The sequence below is a fragment of the Oryzias latipes genome, chromosome 10, assembly GCF_002234675.1.
Source record: "Oryzias latipes chromosome 10, ASM223467v1".
NCBI lineage: Eukaryota > Metazoa > Chordata > Actinopteri > Beloniformes > Adrianichthyidae > Oryzias > Oryzias latipes.
In genome coordinates this window covers 25,673,456-25,692,696 of record NC_019868.2, presented here as the reverse complement: position 1 = coordinate 25,692,696, position 19,241 = coordinate 25,673,456, and the positions used below count along the sequence as shown (strand labels likewise).

The following is a 19,241-nucleotide window of genomic DNA, read 5'->3' as shown; positions in this document are numbered from 1 at the left end:
ACACCAATTTCCTAGCCTCAACAAATGAGCTGTCCTAAAAGTTTACTCAACTCTGTGTATTTCCCCTAAACAAGAGGAGATGTCTAAAATAGTATAATGGCATATTATCATATTGTTAAACACATTTACGATCAGGAGCAAAAAAGCTGTTCTTATAAGAAACCAGCCTTTCCTTTATTTCATCACTTCAAGTCCCACTTTGATCATCCTTTGATCTATTTTAAGAGCACTCCCAGTGGTCTTTTGATGATGATAATGACGTTTTTAACTAAAAAAAAAACAACAACAACAAAATGTTGATTTCTATAGCACATAGTTACTGCATAGCGGTAGTAGTTAATGCGAAATTTGATTCTGTGTTGTGGGTGGGACTGCTGGCGTGGAGCAACCTCACCCCCTTCCCTGCTGCTGAGAGGTATCCGTTTACATGCTCTTCCGCCAGCTTACAGCCCCTCACACCCCCAACCTTGCATTAGCGGTGCAGCAAAAATGGCGGCAAATATCCGAGTTATCCAGCCGTACAGTTTTCATCTGCTTTCCGGCTGAGACGAGGGAAACAAAGACGTACGCGGAACTATTTGTCTGCAAGTGGATGCATCAGAATGAAGCAGAGAAGGGAGCTTGTGGCTTGCCCGTTGTATTTGTGACATCACACTACTATCTTTTTCAAACTGCATTCATCTGCTCCTGATTCACAGCAACTTGAATAAAGAATTAATCAGAAATGCACATGTGAGCAGAAAAATGCCGCAAGATCGCACATTTTTATTGGATATGGTCTTTATTCTCTCAATTTGAATCATTTACAGATGGCTTTCCACTTGAATTAGGTGTTTGTTTGTTTTTTAATGTTAAATTATTTGTGCAACAATTTTACCATTTTAAGTTGATTTTTTATTAATTGTGCTCAACTTTCTTATTTGTATTTATGTCTTAATTCATATGCACGTACGTGTAAAGACAAACTATTAAAAAGGCTTTTTGTAATTCTGGAATATTACTCATCCTCTATCCTTATTTTTTTGCCTTTATTTTATTAATTATTGTTGTTTTATAAAGAGTTTTTTGTATGTATTTGTAAGGTAATTGGATTTATCGTTTTTTATATCTTGATCAAGTTTTGACAAGCTTAATAGAAAGGAAATTATTTATTTTAGTTATTTAATGTTTTGCCCACTGCTCTAAACATTTGTTCCTCTAAACTATTCGATTCATAGATCAGCATTGAGTGGCCTCTTAAAAAAACACTTTTAAAAATTAAAGGAGTAAAACCTACCTGAAAAAATAAAAATAATATGTTGTGTTCTTGCAGCAATATCGTAACAAAAACGTATAGGTTATATCTATAGGTTTTAACGTTAAAATGACTGGATAGGTCACATTTATATTTTTGTAGGTCACACCACACACAGTGATTGAATAATTCATATTATATACCTGACATATTTCTTAGGAAACTAATTTATATAATTTGACCCCCTGGCAGGTGAAGTGCGGGGCTGCAAGCCTGCATGCAGCTCTGTCCCGTCATTGTTTATCGGAATCCCGCATGCAGGTCAGTCGGGCACCAGAGTCCTGCCCCTTGGCCCGTCACCGACACTATTACATGTGGGATTGTTTTGTAACCATTTTTTCAAACTTTTAGCCAATCAGAGCGCTCGCCTGAGGTCACATGACCCAATTTTACATAAGCTTTTTTTTTCTTCTCGCGTCTCGGTCCATTGAGAAGCCCATAGGAGCTCTGTGTTCTTCACAGGCGGAGCAGAGCAGCGCTTCAGGTCAGTCATGCTGGACTCGGACCGGAGACCAGACTTCATCCAGTAAAGCTGCCTATCTATGGGCTCAGAGCGGGAGAGTATGCTGCACCTCGCAGCTCAGGCTTTCCGGGCGAAAAACTTCGACCTGGCGGCGGAAATTTACGAGTGTCAGCTGGCGTGTCTCGGAGAAGCGGAGAGCCGGCTGGAGCTGATGGTGAAGCGGGCGGACGCGCTCGCTTTCGGGGATAAAATCTCTGACGCGTTCGAGGTCTACCGACAAGCCTCGGAGATTGAAAAACTCCGACCGGCTCACCTGGCTAACCTGATGGACTACCTCATCCGCAACATCCGGACACAAGACCGCCGGACCGCCGAGCAGGAGGCGGCCCGGGCTGTAGGCGAGTCCGGGCGCGGGCTCATCTCCTGCGGGATGTGCCTTGGCTTCCTGTTCGAGCCCGTCACGCTGCCGTGCGGACACTGCTTTTGCAGAAAATGCCTGGAGCGGGAGAAGAAGGAGAAGGAGCGGCCGGTGGTGTGTAAGGAGTGCAAGGCCAGCTCCAGGGTGGCGGACGTCCAGAGCTACCGGGTCAACGTGGTCCTCTGCAACCTGCTCAGCAAGTGGTTCCCGGAGCTGCAGCGGGCCGGCCGGCTGAGGCGGGAGGGGAACGGGCTGTACGCCGAGCGGAGGATGGAAGCGGCGCTGGACAAGTACAACCAAGCCGTACTGCTCGGTAAACTTCTAAACTTATACTTTATAAATAAAGTTTTTTAAAATTATTATTTAAAACTAAAACGTGACAAACTCGTCTGGTGATGAACTGGCTTTGGTTTGGTTTGGTTTTCGGCTGCGGCAGCACATCCAGCCCCGTAAGTGGGTCATGAACTGCAGCCCGGAGGGCGGAGGCGGTGGGGAGGGGAGGGAACAGCGGCTCGCGGCCTCTTTCCAGGCATCCGAGCCCCGTCACCATCATGTGTGTTGGATAACGCGGTTATGTAGGCTGGGCTAGTACGAGACCAACCATTGCGTAAGCACGTATCCCGCCTCTATTGTGTAACGGTTAAACTACACAGCACGAATGTGGGTCACGGGTGTTACCGGCGTTCAGGAGAACGACCCCGGCGGCGCCAGAGGCCGGACGGCGGCACATACACACCGGACGCCTCCACCGGTAGGGGCAAGAACAGCTTTACACCTGTAAACTGAGAAATGCAAGTAAAATAATAATAATAATAAATAGATGCTATATTTATATCAGTTCAACTGAATTAATCGGTTAAGAAATACATTTTTTATTTTTAATGATTCCCTCTGGTCTTCTGTCCTGTCAACTTTGTTTGTTACAAGTGGTTTTTGTGCCATAAATCTCTTATATGTTGAATAAAATGTAAAAAAAAAAAAAGGCGAATAACTCCAAACATTCAGTGTAATGTGGACTAATGTGGGAAAAAAGTTTCATCCTCTGAGACATTATCCCATGAATGTAAAGCTCAAAAGTCATATTTTTCAGGTCAGTTGGACAGATTAAACTCAAAACATCTCGTTAATGGACTCAAACGGTTTTAAATCAAATGGATAGTGTGTTTATATATCCTTAGCATTACACAACATTTGTCCATAACACGTTGATGATATAACAAATCAAATATTCATTTTGATAAATATTTGAGCTTGTAATCAATCCATTTAGCACATTCAGGGTGTATACTATGGAAACATATAGTGTACTTATCTATAAGGTCAACTGATATTTTTGTTTGACATGAAATGTACCCCTAATTATAAAATGACCCATATGTTATATAAGTTCAGTATAAGTGTAAATAATATCAGTGAAACAAAATATGGGGTGGGATTTTGTAAATTGACTTCTTCCCGTTCCATTTAAAATGCTCAAACGTTATTAAATTACATATTTGACAATCATATTAAATGAATACAGTGTGATTAAGAGCAATTATAGGTAGCAGACCTTTCTGTTATTTATTTTCTATTTAATGTATTAATTAATACCTCAAATTGAATCATATATTTCTATGATCTTTTTTTTCTCTTATTTTTTACATTGCTTTAAGTAAACTCATCATTTTGTCCACTACAAGCATTCAAAATGATTTTACCCATGTTGACCCATTTCAGCTGTTTTAATTGCTTTAACTGAACCAAATAAAATGGAAAAAAGTACCAATAACATAAAAATGTAAAATTAGTTTACGCCCAAAAAGACCAGCACTGTGTTTGGTTTATGAGCTAATAGGAAGAAGGCTTTTAAGGGAGAACACCTCATTCTGTTGATCAACTGAATCAGGGATTGAGAAAACCCCTAAAGATGGGAAACAATGTCAAGAATAATTTGCTTTCTAATCAATTTAAATCTTCAATTAAAAAATGGTATCATATTCTGCAAAAACATGCTTATTTATTTTAAAATAATTGCTAAAAATTAGTTTCAGAGCTTGAAATAAAACAATTTTTCATGGTGCTTAACTTAATTGACAGATTAGATGCTAAAAGCGCAAGATAACCTTACCATGAAGACATAAAAACTAATTATCTGTTGTTTAATTTACAGTGAAAAGTTACTTTACTGGCGTAAAATGTTTTTACTGGTAAATATTTTAGACTCAACTGTGCTGAAAGACCTGTCTGACCATAGGGTAGAGCTGATTTCTCTGGAAGTTTAAGAGGTAAGAGTAAGAAAGTAGGGTTATTAAAAAACATTTAACTCTAGTTAAAATGAACAATAGTAACTAAATACTGAAGTACGATAAATGGAATTAAATAGTTGAAAAGAACACCAGATCTATGGTGAAGAATGTGACCAAACAAAAATTTTTTTTTATTTTTATATTTTATGGAACCAGTAAATTAATGAGCAAAAAGTACCATTCATAGGACTACAATCCATATATGTCTATACATCTTAAGAGGGAAGTAAACCTCTGTTTTACTTTTGGAGGTTCAGAAACCTTTTTTTAATTGATTAATGAATGTAAGACGTCTGATGATGATGGGGAGGTCGAGTCCTTCAGTGCAGGAGGAGGAGGCCGTTTGTGCTGGAATTCCTGGCCTGACCTGCTTTTCCAGCGCTGTGCTGCGGCAGCTCAGCCTCTTTATGGAGCTGCTCGATTTAACTTGGTCGTTCGCGGGAAGTTGACCCCTTCAAAGAGGTGTTTCACAAAGCAGGAACTGGGATGCGACCTCCGCTGTCATTTCTGCTATTTAGGTTAAAACACGGCAACCAGGGACCAAAGAGACACAGAAGGTTGGGGTATTCAGGGCAGGAGCCTTCAATGCCTCTAAAATCTGCCTGAACCTTTAGATATAACAACAAGCTAATATCAGAAACATATTTGTTTATGTTTCTCAGAAAGGCGCCCCTGCCCTCGTCTCTTGTTTCAGACCAGGGTCTGGGTGAGGAGGAACAGGCTGGGGTTTGTGTTGAGGCATGCTGCAGACCAGCATGAGGCTCACCAGCACCACCTCACATGTATAATTAGCTGCAGTCGATTGAGCGGATTCACGTGCAACGCCATAAAACCTCAGCCATCCGTTCCTCTCCGTGAAAATACTAAGACCTCCCCTCTGGTTTGAGGAGACGAGTGACCGCCGAGCAGGAGCGGTGGAAGGAAACACTCTGCTCCTCCATAACCGAGACATTTGCATTCGCCTGTACAGTTATGAAACCAAAAATCTGGGTGACCTTGATAGTTTTGTAAGGCAAAAATTTTGCATAACAGATTTTGTAATGTTCATTATCTCAGCTGTTATAACCTTAGACATTATATTATCATCTTTTTTTCATTTTTGATGATAGAAGACAAATAGATTATTATTATAACAAACATTTTTCCCCCATAAAACTGTAGATATGTTTTTATGGTTATGGCTGCATTCACTCATGTGTCATTATTTATTATTATCTTAAAAGAAATCAAATGCTATTGCAAATATTGTTTATTATTTAGTTGCAATGGAAAAAAATAAATAAAATCTTGGATGAATACACTTTTTTCTAGACTGATAAATCTAGAACCAGTCATATTTCAAGTTCTTCTCCTTCTCAGCGCCCACAGACCACATACTCTTCAGCAACCGATCGCAGATCCACTCCAGTCTGAAAAACTTTGAAAAAGCCCTGAGAGACGCTGAGACGGCCTGCAGGCTGAGGCCCCACTGGTCCAGGGTAAGACAAGTCAAACAGCTCACATGCAGGCTCTTATTTATTAGATTGGAGGTAAAATAAGTTTATCTTTGTTTGTCTTTTTCCAGGGTCATGTTCGTAAGGCTCAGGCCTTAGTGTCTCTGGGCAGGACAGATGAGGCTCTGAGAGAATACCTGGTCAGTTTGTCCATCGAGCCGGACTGCAAACTGGCCAAGACCGAAGCTCTTAAGGTAAACAGCACAGTCTCAGAATCTTGTCTTAATCTAGCTTGTCTCTGTTTTAAAGACCCACCCTAATGAAAAACCGGGCTTTTGACAGGTTCTTTTGGACATGTATTAAGAAAACTAAAATTGTACTTATGAGTATTGCTATATTCGGATCATTGTGAATCAGGAGCAGATGAAAAAATGCTGTTGTGATGTAAAAAATACTCCTGCGCCATGCTCGGCTCCGCAATGGGGAGGGGAAGAGGGGGCGGGGTTGTTTAGTGCCAATCCCCAACTCAGAGGTGAATATCTGCTATTACCGCTGTGCAGATTTTGGCCACAAACGGCCGAATTATAAGACCTCTGGGAAATTGTAAATTAGATCAAAAGATGATTGGAGTGGGTCTTGAAACAAAGGAATTGTAATTTTCCATCACCATTAACACGTTTTTTTTTGGCTCTTTCCAGCTCCTGAGTAATTTCCTGTCTCCAGTCACGGATCAGGTCTCTGAGCGCATCTCGGATTATTCCAACTCGCTGTCTTGCAGAGCGCACATCAAAAGCTGCATCACCACTCCCTTCCAGGTAAAGCTGCAACCTCTGAATGATGGAATCAGTTCATGCTCTTTTTCTTTTTGCCACTTCTTCATGAACCCTTCATGATGTTTGTCTCCAGACCGGCATTCCTGCCGCGCTGTCTTCAGAATCCAGTTTTTCCTGCGGCCTCCCGGGTCTGGAAGGTTCAGAGGAGGTTGTCCGGCAGCCTCAGACCTGGAGGGTGGACCGCTGCCGCCTCCTGAAACGGAAACGAAGAGGCTCAGAAGAGGCGGAAGAACGGCAGGAGGAAGCCGACGACCAGAAGAAATCCAAGCCTGGTGAGCACGCAACCAATGAGAATTTGTCAAATTAAAACAAAGTTTTGTGTTATTAACTGTCTGACAATCTCTATTTAGAGCCAGCAGAGGGGTCTATTTCTTTATCAGTGGACGTCCTGGACCCCACAGATCTGGAATGTTCTCTGTGTATGAGGTGAGATTTAAGGAAGAACTCACCAAGTGAGCAAACCTTTCACCTAAATATTTAACAGCATGTGGTGCCTTTCCCATCCAGACTGTTCTACGAGCCGGTGACGACGCCGTGCGGTCACACTTTCTGTCTTCAGTGTCTGGAGAGATGTCTCGACCACAACCCAAAGTGTCCACTCTGCAAGGAGGAGCTGAGCGAGGTACTGGCTTAAGTCCACACAGAGGGAGAACGCCCCTTCCTGGTTGGACTTTTATTTTATTGTTTCTCATCTCCATCTCTCTGCAGTACTTGGTCCAGAGGCAGTACTGTAAGACGGTGTTAATGGAGAACTTGATATCCAAGTATCTTCCGTCCGCGTTCATAGAAAGGCAGAAAATCCACCTGGAGGAGATGGCTGAGCTCTCCAAGTAAGTTTTCCCCCTGTCACTCCTATTTAGCTTATTTATTTTAAATTTAAATTCTTTTATTTTACTTTAAAACATGCATATATCACATGTTACATTTGCTCATTGAGACCTATTTATAAAAACAGAACACTAATGACGTCTTATTAGTATGTCACGGTGAGGAGGATGATTGGCTGACGTCTAGGGCTGCACCATGTGAGGAAAACTTTCCATATGCGATATTATTGATCAATAGTGCGATGACAATTGCACAGCTTGATATTGTGATAACGATACATTTGCGATTTATTGTGCAGGCCTACTAACCACTAAAACTGAATGCCCATGAACTATTTAATATTAATTTTATTGTGATCAGATACTTTCATTTCTTTTATATAAAACAAATGCCTTTTTTTAACCAAAATTGCTGTGAATTTTATATTTGAAAACCAGAAAGAAAATAAAGAAAATGTCTGTCTGGGGAAAAATAAAAGCTTTTGTCAACATTAACTCTGGGTTCATATTAAAGGTTACACATTATGAAATACTCTAAATTTAAATCCAGGGAGCAGGAAAATAGCACAAATATGTATCTTATTCAGAAGTACAATCCGCTGTGGGTTTTAAACAAGAAACAAATAATTTCCGTTCTTCTTGTTTATCTCTTAAGGCTCTGAAGATCAAGTAGCCACAGGATTGCTATTATCATGTCAGAAAATCGAACAAATTTTGAAAGCGGACGTATATTTTTGATTATATGATAGGAGCCTGCGGTACGGACATTGGACATGTCAGATGTAAATGAACCAAAGTGCTGTAAAAGTGCAGTTTGTTTAAGACTTCTCTCTTATTTGGTCTCTTTTTCTTGTTTCTTTGCAGTCTTAACAAGAATGTGCCTATCTTTGTGTGCACCATGGCCTTCCCGACTGTTCCGTGCCCTCTTCATATCTTCGAACCCTGCTACCGACTGATGATCCGACGGTGTATGGAGACGGGAACGAACTGTTTCGGCATGTGTCTAGGAGACGACCTCAAAGGGTCAGTGCCACGGCAGCAGCAGGGACCTCAAGGGTTTGATTGGCACAGCAAGCCTGACCCGCCCTCTCTTTGCCTGCAGGTTTGCCGACTACGGTTGTCTGTTGGAGATTCGAGACGTCAAGTTTTTCTCGGATGGCCGTTCGGTGGTTGACACAATTGGCAGGCGGAGGTTTAAAGTCATTCAGCACAGCGAGAGGGATGGATACAACACGGCTGATATCGAATACCTGGAGGATGTGAAGGTACGAAGAAGAACGACTTGGAGGAAGAAGGGAAAATCGGCAGGGGATTTTATTTATCGCTCAAGTGTGTGTGTGTGTTTGTGTGCAGGTTGAGGGCGTAGAAAAGCGTGAACTACAGTCGCTCAATGATGTGGTGTATGAGCTGGCCCTGGTTTGGGTTAACTCTCTAAAAGTGGAACAGAAGGAACGAATCGAAGGACATTTTGGACCCATGCCTGAGAAAGACTCTGAACTTCAGGTACCCCTCCTCATATTTTTAAGCAACCTGGATGTGTGCTTGTTTTTGTTGTTTTTTCTGTTGTTTTAAAGTTTGACCATGTAGTGTTAGAATCAGAAGAGGACTGGCTTTTGCACAGCCCTCTAGTGGACAACTGGTGAACTGTTTCCGGCTCCATTAACTTTTAATTTTTAAACAGGCTTCCAAATTTGTCGTTTTTGGCTTCTATATTAATAATAAGCCTGTTATTTCTCCCCATGAAGCCCAAATGTCTCAAAGCTTGATGGTGAAAAACCAGAGAAGAGTTTTATCAAGTCATCAAATACACACAAACTTATTTTTCAGCGGCTTTAAAGTTATTTTTCTTAATACAGTTATTTGTCTACTCCTCCTGATTCACAACAATTTGAATAAAGAAATACTCTGAAATGCAATTCTGAGCTTTTTTTTTTTTTTTTTTTATAAATGTCCTCCATCTTGAGAAAAAAGAACATGTTAGAAACACCAAAAACACCATTTTCATTTAATCTGATTCTGTTCTACCAGATTTTTGTGATTTCTGAGATGAAGCAAAAGCCGCTGACAGCATCTCTGTGTCTTCACAGGCAAATCCCAACGGTCCCTCGTGGTGTTGGTGGTTGTTGGCTGTTCTGCCTTTGGAGGGTCGGGCCCAGCTGCCCTTTCTTGCCCTCACTTCTCTGAAAGATCGTCTCAGCGGCATCCGCAAAGTCCTGCTCTTTATGGCGCAGAACAAGCACCGGTGAAAGCGCCACGCTCATCCTTCACAAAGCAGCAACCGCCCCGTTCTTCCCTTTGATGCACAGAGACTTTTTCTCCTCGTAGTGGTAGCATGGACTTTGTCTACATATCAGCTGCCAACCTGAAACAGCAATAATAGAAATATTTTAGCTCTGGGAGACTTTCTGTGCACCGTTTTCTCTTCATGACGCACAAAGCTGGAGGCTTATCTCATTTTTTCTGCCATCATCATTCACAGATTTGTCTAAGAATAGAATAAGTCATTTTCTGAGGCGATGCTTTCACTGAGTTTCATCTGTTCAGCATCTGTTCCTATTTGGCCCTACAGTTTAGAAATGGAAAAAAAAAATTCAAAACAATAAAAGATTATATTTTCCTTTAATCAAATAATAAATACTTGAATTATAAGTCAGGGCTCAATATTAAGGTAAAATGAGACAGATTTGTGACCATCAATGACAATTATTGGAATCTTTTGTTGTATTTATGATAAAATAAACCATTAAATTGAAATAAATGCTAACTCCAGATTGCATGGACACCTTTCCTGTCTGGGAATAATCAGACTTCTGTCTTCCGCCTTCCTAGCTTCCTTCCATTTCTTTCATCCCAAAGATCAGACTGGAGCGTTACACGTTGCTGTGCTTTAATTTTAATCATGCTTTTGTGTGTGCGTGTGTGTGTTTTATTTATTTTTGAATTAATGCATGCAGTGACATTGTTTACATTTCACAAAGAAAAGCTGCTCACTTTCCAAAGGTTTTACCCTTCCCCTTTTTTTTTGCAGACATCTGAGTTATCAGTTCAGTGTGAAGCTGATACAGCAGCTGCTGGTGGTTTCAGAAATAAAACTTTTGCTTTTTTTTTTATTTTGTTTTTTTTGTTGTTCAGGGCAGGTATCTTTCCAGGGTTTTAAATGAGTGCTGCATTTTTAATGTTGTTTTGTTTGTATTTCTGGGCCCCTCATGTAGTTAAATCACCCTCAGCAGTCTTTCTGGGAAAAAAGGAACTAGTGGAATCATTCACATGAATTTAGGGATTTTTTTAAATTGCTATTTATTGCATATTTATTCTAACTTTTTTTGCACTTCCACCTTAAAGCTCTGGTCCGGCTGTGGTCAGAGGACTTAAAGGAGGTTTTGATCACGATGGTAAATCCGTGTGATAATGTAGCAGACATGCAGATGATCTCCATTCATGTGAGTGTGAGAAAAAGGCCAGTGCCTTCTGTACACAAGGCATTCAACAGCCCCCCCCCCCCCCTTTTTTTTTGTTTTAAATAGGAAGCAGTTTATTCGGAATATAGTTGAATTCAGATGAGTCTATTTGCTATAAAAGCATATAAATGACATAAAAACCTTGAGGCCTTGCTGATGTCTGTCACATGATTGTGTTGTTGCAAAAAGCTAAAAATGCAAAAGTCCCGCTTTGCGTTTACTGTGGATTCTTTTTTATTTGTCTCTTTTGTAAGGGTTTTCATGTTTATGATTCACTGCACATGTCTTGACTATTCGCTATTGTTATTGTAAAAGGGCCAAAACCATACAATGCTGGAAAATTAGTCATATGAAAATGTGGATTTTTTTTTTCACCTTAACCAGATGCTTGGAATGTGTCACAATACAAAACCGTGTATTATAACAACAAATTTGTCACTTGTGTTCAGTTTGTGTCTAGATAGGCATTATTTATAATCAGTGTTATTCTTATTCCCTTCTAAATTTCTTTATTATTACCTATGAAGACTAAAACAAATGTGAAAATAGTTAGCCTATAAATTCCAGGGAGTAGCCATCATTTAAGCACCATTATAGGTCCAGTGAGATGTGGAAGTTATGGGAAAATGTCATCTCATTTGAAATATTCTGCTGCCCTGTTATAGAAATGAGTGAACTGGTGAGAGGAAATAATGAAATGTTTAATAAAAATACTAGCTGGAATCCTTTGATGTTTTATTTGGTTTCATTCAATTCATTTGATGAAATGACAGAAATACAGTTAATGGCAAGATTTAAAAATGGCGCTGGATGAAGTTTAGGCCCCTTTTCATAAAGCAATTCAAATTTAAATTAATTTAAATTTTATTTTAAAGAGTTACAAGAAATACATATGCAGAAACCAATAAGGTTTTTTTTTAAAGTTCATCTTTGTATTTGCATTCATAAAATGAAATAATATGACAAATACAGTTAAAATATGTCTGTGCAGGAGACAGTGTGACCCCCAAAACATAATCATGTGAAGCAAAAGGAAAACACTACATTTCACCTCATTTTTTATGGTTTATCAAAGCAAGCTTAATTTGTATTGGTTAATTTTTTTTATTTGTTTGTTTTTATTTCTCAAGTGAGGAAATAGATTTAAGAGTAAAGTTTAAATGATTCCAAAGCTTTGGCCCCTTGGCCCTTTACTGCATTTTGATTGATGGCAGTTCTACAGAAAGGAAGACGGAAATCATCACAATGTCTTGTTGGATAGGCATGAACATCGGAAGAATACATAAAAAATCAGCTGATTGACTGATACTGAAACATGAAGACAAAAAATATAGAAGAATTTACATAAAATATTGTGAATATTTTATACTTTTTGAATAAAGGATAGAGACAATCTATGAATAACTAATGATACGTCAGAAACAATGTTTTTTTGTGTAATAATAATATCTTGTATTGCCCAAAATTATATTAGAGTAGATAATGTGTGGCTAAATTAAACTTTTGTACAGCTTCATCATGCAAGATGTGTGTATAGAAAAGTAATTTTTGTTTAACACTTGTGCTATTCCAGGCACTTTAACATTGGGAGTTGGGTCATCTAGACCCACTAGACAGTGCTCTGAACCTTTTTTCTTCAATGATTTGTGATTTTCACTGTTGTCCATGGATTACATGAAATCTTTCCACCTTTATCCACCTTTGTCAAGGTAGGGAGAACACGTCAAAGTAAGGGTGAGGTCATCTAAGATAGCACAAGGGTTAAAATACCAACAGATTTCATAACTTTTTTTAACAAATATTCTGAGTATGATTTTTCCAAGTTAACTTCTGAACAGTCACTCCTAACATCTTTGTTTGAATGACTTGGTTAATAAAAAGCCATCAATAAGTTATTGATTTACTAAAGTTAAATGCATTCATTTTATTACTAAAAACCATCAAATGTGTACATTTAGAGAAAGTTGGTTTAATTAAAACCAATCAGAAATATTGGATAATTCAGACAATTGAAATCTGGATCATTTACAAACGTGGGAAGGAACATATTTTTCACAAGCACTGGTGAGCTCATTACTATAATAAAAATAAAAGAGGTCCCAAAATGGATCCTTGTGGAACCCAACAAACTAACTCACCTCCTTTTGACCACTGAAAATTAATAAAAAGAAATTGCCCCCTCTGTTCTGAATAATTCTGTACCCACCTTAAAAACAGGATTTTGTGTTTCATATTTTTTTAATTTAGAAAAGAGAATTTCATGGTTGACGGTGTCAAAAGCCTTTGACAAGTCCAAAAATATAACAACTATGGGTTTTTTGTGGTCTAAATTTGATGTGATTTTGTTTACAAACTCTATGAAAACCAACGTGTCCTCCGAAGCCATACTGATGATTATATAAGACACTGTTTTCGAAGAGATATTTAGATATTTGGACCTAAACAAATTTTTAAGTACCTTAGAAAAGAACAGAAATTCCAACTAAAAGTTATTTCCTGTAAAGAACTTTTCTAGAACTTTACTTTGGATCAGAAGTTCTTCAAATATCTTACGTTTCTGAACAGTAAACAGTCAGAATCCAGTTTTTTTTTAATTACAGTAACATCACCGTTAAAATTAAAATAGACTCGATTTTTTATTATGACAAAATGAAACAAGTTTATAAAAAAAAAACACTCATCACATGGCTTTACTGTTTAGGGGTTTAGTATTTAGGTTTGTGCCAACACCAGAATCTCTTTTGAGTTTTTTAATCTTTTAATAATCTCAAATGCGTGTGTGACGGTTGGTGTTCTGCTTTCAAGCGTGTAGCTAAAATTCTGATTATGTTTCCTCAGATCAAATTCTTTACAGGTGGAATACAAGCTAATTAAATTACAATTAGATTAAAAAATAAGCTTAAAAATACATTTGCACCAGCGGAGAGACAGTCAGGAGCTACAACATTTGGAATTTGGCAGAATTTTCCTTTCTGATCCAAACCAGTCACTATCTCAATATGCTTCAAGACTTTTCAGTCACTCAGAATAAAAAATCCTGAACATGCAGCTGCAGGCAGATCGACCTACAGACAGGAAGGTGAGTTACATAAGCTGCAAATGTAGGTCAGTCTGTCAGATAAGGAATCTTACACAAACAAGGTGTGAGAGTAAAGGAGAGAGTGCCAAACACAACACTGTAGATCTGGTTTCTTCCCGGGCTGCCCTTTACTCTGTAGAAAGGTTTTGTTTTCATAATGAAGGCCGTTTATTTCGGGGAGACTTCCCGTGTTTACGCTGCATGGTTCTCTTAATGTCAGATGACAGATGATCCCGTGTTTTTATGTTTTTCCATCTCTGTCCTTTCTGACCCCAGCCAGTCACAACAATCTTTGTACAGCCCACAAAGACACCCTTGAGATTGGATTTCTTACTTAACTTAACTGATCTGAATGACAGTGGTGTGGTGGTCAGCATTCTGACTTCACAGTGAGAAGGCTCTGGTTTAAACCCCTGCTGGTTTTTGTTGTGTGTGTGTGTTTTCCCCTGTGCGTTTAAGGCACATACTTCATAAGTCAATTGCTGACTGAAAATGAGATTGTTCATTAGGTGTGAACATGGGTGTGTGCTTGTATATGTCTGTGTGACAAACTGCATCCACCTTCACCCAACAGTTGAGATAGGCTCCAGCAACCCTGTGACCTCAAAGGTGATTAAGCAGGTTTGGAAACTGGATCAATAGACAACAGATTTTTATTTGATCCTTAAAGTATTTAATTTTTTAGATGATTTCTTTATTTCCACAGCAGGTCATAGTTTAAATTCAAAGTGCCAAGAATACATGAAAAGTTACGGATACATGCTATGATGAATATCATCATATTATTAAAGTTAAATCATTATACATGTAGCAGCAAGAGCCTCTACTTGTAAATGAAACATGTTGAAACGTTTTTTTCTGATATTTTGTCAATTTTCCCAAATTTACCAACTTATTTATTTACAGTTGTTTGTTTCTTTGGTGATTTGTTGTTCTATCTATATTTTTTTTCTTTAACAAGTGAATTTCTCTGTGAGATGAAGAAAGTTCACTTAATTTCATTCAAATTGTTTATGCAGATATAGTTGATTATTAATTTCGAAATAAATGGCTTCTCTCTGTGAAGTTTTTGGCGCAATTTCAATAAGGAAGGTCTACCTCAGTTCTGGGTAAGCTCATCCTGTTTGCCTTCACTAAAAGAAACAAAACAAAAATAATAAAGAAAAATGACGCCCTCACTCTAAACCAATAGCTGAATCCCCCATCTTCATTTCTCAGCCAATCATGTTTCTGCTCTTAAATCCACGGATGGTTAATCTTTTATGTTCATCTAGACATAGATCTAGATTCTGGTGCCCCGTTCTTCCCCATGGACTTTTTCATGGCTCTGGGGTTTATCCATTTATGGTCTGAGCTTATCCCACCAGAGCCTAACCATCAATAGACTTGAACATTTCTGTATAACCAATACATCTTTATTATTTGCATTCCAAAGACATCTCCTTATTGAAATGCTATTAACTGAATACAGAAAAAAAATGTACAATAGGAAATGTAAAATATATGATATATATATTTAAATCTGTATTTTACTTGACACATCCACACTTTGAGCTGAAGCCCTAAAACAAAAAAGAATTGTGGATGTAAAATAAAATTAAGTCTGTTTAATGAAAGTTTACATCTTTTTAGTGCAACTTTTTATGCACTGGCAAACAATATTAATATATATTATTTTATAAAACTGAAAACAATACATTTGGAAAATGACTGAAAAGTCAGTAATTGACTTTTTATAAAATAAAATAAAAACTGGATTATTGCTAATCAACAGAACATTTAATAGCGAACTTTAAAAGCTGAAAGACACGGATCATCAACATCTTATTGTCTTTTTAAATAAAGAACATGCAATTTGTAATGTATGCACAATAGAAATGTTGGTAATTTAAAAATGTTGTGTCTGTGCCAAAGTTTAAATGATTTACTGAAGTTCCTGGTACCCCTTCAGTGACGTTAAGGAGACTCTCCTGACCTTTGTTTTGCCTCCAAGTCTGTTAGTTATATAACTGAAAACGAGAAGGTCATCACCAAACAGTCGTCGCCATGGATATTTGGCACGGACTCGTGCACGCACTGCACACCGTTAGCCGATCCGGTTTGGAGCCACATGTGAAAGTGATGTTTGCCTCAAAAGTAGGGCAGCAGTGTTGTTACCCTTGGCTGTTACCCAACTCACCCAGAAAAGACATCTGGAGAAGTTCAGCAGCAGTCCTGCTGTTGCAGCTTCCTGTTCACCAAAACAATGAATCACGCAGCCTTTTTAGCTGTTTATGCACACGTGCACATTAAGAAGAAACTCCAAGCAGGTACAAATTATTTTCTTTAAGATGCCTTTTACAGAGCGTATGCAACTCACCGATTCGGGATATAACGAGAGATGTAAGAAATGCCTGCAAATAAAAACTGTAATAAATACATAAAAAAGACTAAAAAAAAATGTTGTCTGTCAATGAGAACTCTAAACCCTGTCTGAAGAAATTTGTTTCAAGAAAGACTTAAAAACAAGGAAAATTGTTATTTCATTTGTTGTTTACTGTACATTTTATGTACAAGAGAGATTCTCAAAAGTCAATACAAAATAAAAAGTGTAACATGTTTAGTTACTTTAAAGACACGTTTAAATGATACAGAACAATCATGACTTTTCCTTAACGGGTTCTTTTGCATCGAGAAAACAAAAACCAGGAAGTGAGTTTACGCTACTGATAACAGTCCAATTCTAAATGTCTGCAAAAAGCGAGAACAAAACATGGGAGTTCTGTATTCAGAACAGCAAAAAGATGGCAAAAATATTAATAAAGAACATCAAAAATATATTTTACAGAAACTTATGGACAAAAAGGATAATAATTTGTAAATTTTCTTGAGAGGAAATGGCTGAAACGGTTGTGAGATCACTGCGATAAAATAAAAGCACTCCCAGGCAGAGAGACACACGCGTCCATTCATTCCCAACACAAAACAAAAATATTGATAATATTTTACTCTGCCTGTTTGCTCCTTAGTACTTTTTCAATAAAGTTATTTCATAAAATAATCTGTGTTCCCTTTTTCTGACTGGATTCTTTCGGTCATGCGAACTCAGTTAGTTCCATTAAAATGTGTGTTTTATTGTTGTGAGTCGACATGTTGAGGCACCGTTGACAATCTAAGAAAAGGAAAGTTGTGTTGAACGCTCAGAAAAGGCGACTCTTGGACAGGATGAGAGCAGAGACGTTAAACTGATTACATGTGAACATCAGAGTAGTCCCCTATAGTTAGGAGGAATGTGCAATGCATTGTGGTCTATGCGGTCCGTCAGACCCAGCGAGGCGGTAAATGGCCAGTCACTGGACGATCTGCGGCATTTCACTCCAGGCTTTGGCTTTCTTCTTTGCCAACGCCATCCAGGGGGGCTCATCCTGCGGCAGAGCCGGGGTAGTTAGACCCCGTGGTCCGGGGGGTCCAGCCGATCTGGACGGAGACTTTTCAGGAGTGGTTCTTGATGCAAAGGCAGGGGATGGGACTGGAGTAGTTTGGGGAGTGGAGGTGGGCTTTGAGGGGGGTATACTGGGAGGTTTTGGGTGAACGGGGACTGGAGTGGGGGGCGGCAGGGATTTTTGGGGTGGACTGGGATGCTTTGCCACGGGAGGGGGCACTTGTGGCTTCGGAGCAACGGGGCAGGGGAGCAGCTGGGATTTGAAAGGCTGAGAAGCTGCAGAAGTTTGAGGGGAGAGCGCCCTCTTGGGGTCTTTTTCTGGAGACACGGGTGGCTTGACGGCCTCCGGCTTAACCACTGAAGAGAAAAACAAAATGCTTTAGAATCAGCAAAAGACACAGAGAAAACTTGTGACTGAAAATGATGCAAAACTACACAAACTACATCTTTTACACACTTTTTTTAAGGTGGCGCTGCACCAATTCAGAATTAACTTACATTTAGGCATAATGATTAATCTGTGAAACCATTATTTTTTGCATAACAATTAGGATTTGTAACAAAAAATAATATGGTTAAAAGAAAATTGAAGAAATAAATAAAGGTAAATCACAGTAAAATGGGAATTTTCAAGCTTTAGCTTGAGTTTTCCCCAGAACATCAATCTTAAAAATAAATCATCTGCCAAATATTAAACATATTAGACATTACATCCACAAAGGTCCTGCATAAACCCTGATCTGGGATCAGTGAAGTACAGACTTTGTTCTCATTTCCACATACTTCTTCAGTGGTGCTGCAGTAGCACATCTAGAACAGTTGGGGGCAGCATTGTTTAAACAAAAAACATCTTTACATGCAACAGATGTTGATGGACTTGGAGTGAATTGGAGGAAATTTGTTTTTCTAAAACTGAAATACCTAAACAAGAGACCCAAACTTCAGCCAATTAAACTCAAAGTTTTTCTGATTTCAAACGTGTAGTTTGTAGATCTAAAAGGTGAGTGCCTGCACCACTAATGTGCGCCTGTGCATGTGTGCTTGCTCAAGCTCTGACCATGGCTGCTGGATTCTGCTGCCTTGGTTCTGGGCTCCTTGTTTGGCAGTGAAGGCTTTTTCTCTTGTTCCTCCTGACAAAAACGTTCAAAGGTACAGGAGTGAGATCCTCCATGAAAACATGACAGGGTTTCTGCAAAACGTACATGCAAAAAGTAATCTAAAGCACTTTACACACAAAAAAAAAAAATAATAATAATCAGTAGAAATGTGTCCAACATCATCAGGAAGACTGCTCCAGACTGAAACGGGATACATGTGGTCCTGATGCCGGAAGCTTCTGAGGCGGTGAAGTCCTTAAACTCTAGATGCAACAAAAGCCGCACTATACATAATGTATGTTTGTTCCTTTAAGATTATCTTTGTTTTTTTGGTTTTTTTAAAAGCGTTTAAATGGACTTTTCCTTTTAGAAACACTAACAAATTCAAACGTCACAGCGTCTCTCTTTCTCATACATTTCTATTTTTCCAGCATCTTCTTCTGGAATTTGCCTTTCCTGACCAGCTCCTCAATCATCCAATACTCACACAGCGACCAGCAGAAAGCTGCAGGTCCACACGAGTTTCTGGCTGTTTAAACTTCCATTTTCATCAAATAAAAATGTTATAGTCCTTTTCTACATTTGTTACAATATTCAGTGCCTTGAGGCTGGTAGACCATGAGTTCCATA

General features: G+C 38.8%; 2 protein-coding genes across 8 annotated transcripts in view; one reads left to right on the top strand and one right to left on the bottom strand.

The window, feature by feature from the left end:
* The first annotated feature begins 1,709 nt into the window (after nt 1–1,709).
* On the top strand, nt 1,710–11,737 carry lonrf3 (LON peptidase N-terminal domain and ring finger 3). The gene is made up of 12 exons (XM_023959350.1): nt 1,710–2,488; nt 5,823–5,941; nt 6,028–6,150; nt 6,595–6,711; nt 6,803–7,001; nt 7,080–7,155; nt 7,237–7,351; nt 7,438–7,559; nt 8,421–8,579; nt 8,659–8,821; nt 8,910–9,059; nt 9,644–11,737. Exons 1-12 carry the CDS (start codon nt 1,837–1,839, stop codon nt 9,800–9,802), a joined length of 2,154 nt encoding a protein of 717 aa, XP_023815118.1. The 5' UTR covers nt 1,710–1,836; the 3' UTR covers nt 9,803–11,737.
* A 4,870-nt stretch (nt 11,738–16,607) lies between these two features.
* Nucleotides 16,608–19,241, bottom strand: part of LOC101157306 (probable serine/threonine-protein kinase kinX) — a 51,010-nt gene continuing 48,376 nt past the window's right edge. For all 7 annotated transcript variants that reach the window (XM_011480477.3, XM_011480483.3, XM_011480478.3 and 4 more), the window contains 2 exons: nt 18,572–18,644; nt 16,608–17,871 (listed from right to left, as the gene is read on the bottom strand). In XM_011480477.3, coding sequence (XP_011478779.2) covers nt 17,423–17,871; nt 18,572–18,644 — 522 coding nt within the window. In that variant the 3' untranslated portion in view covers nt 16,608–17,422. The remainder of the gene's footprint in view (nt 17,872–18,571; nt 18,645–19,241) is intronic.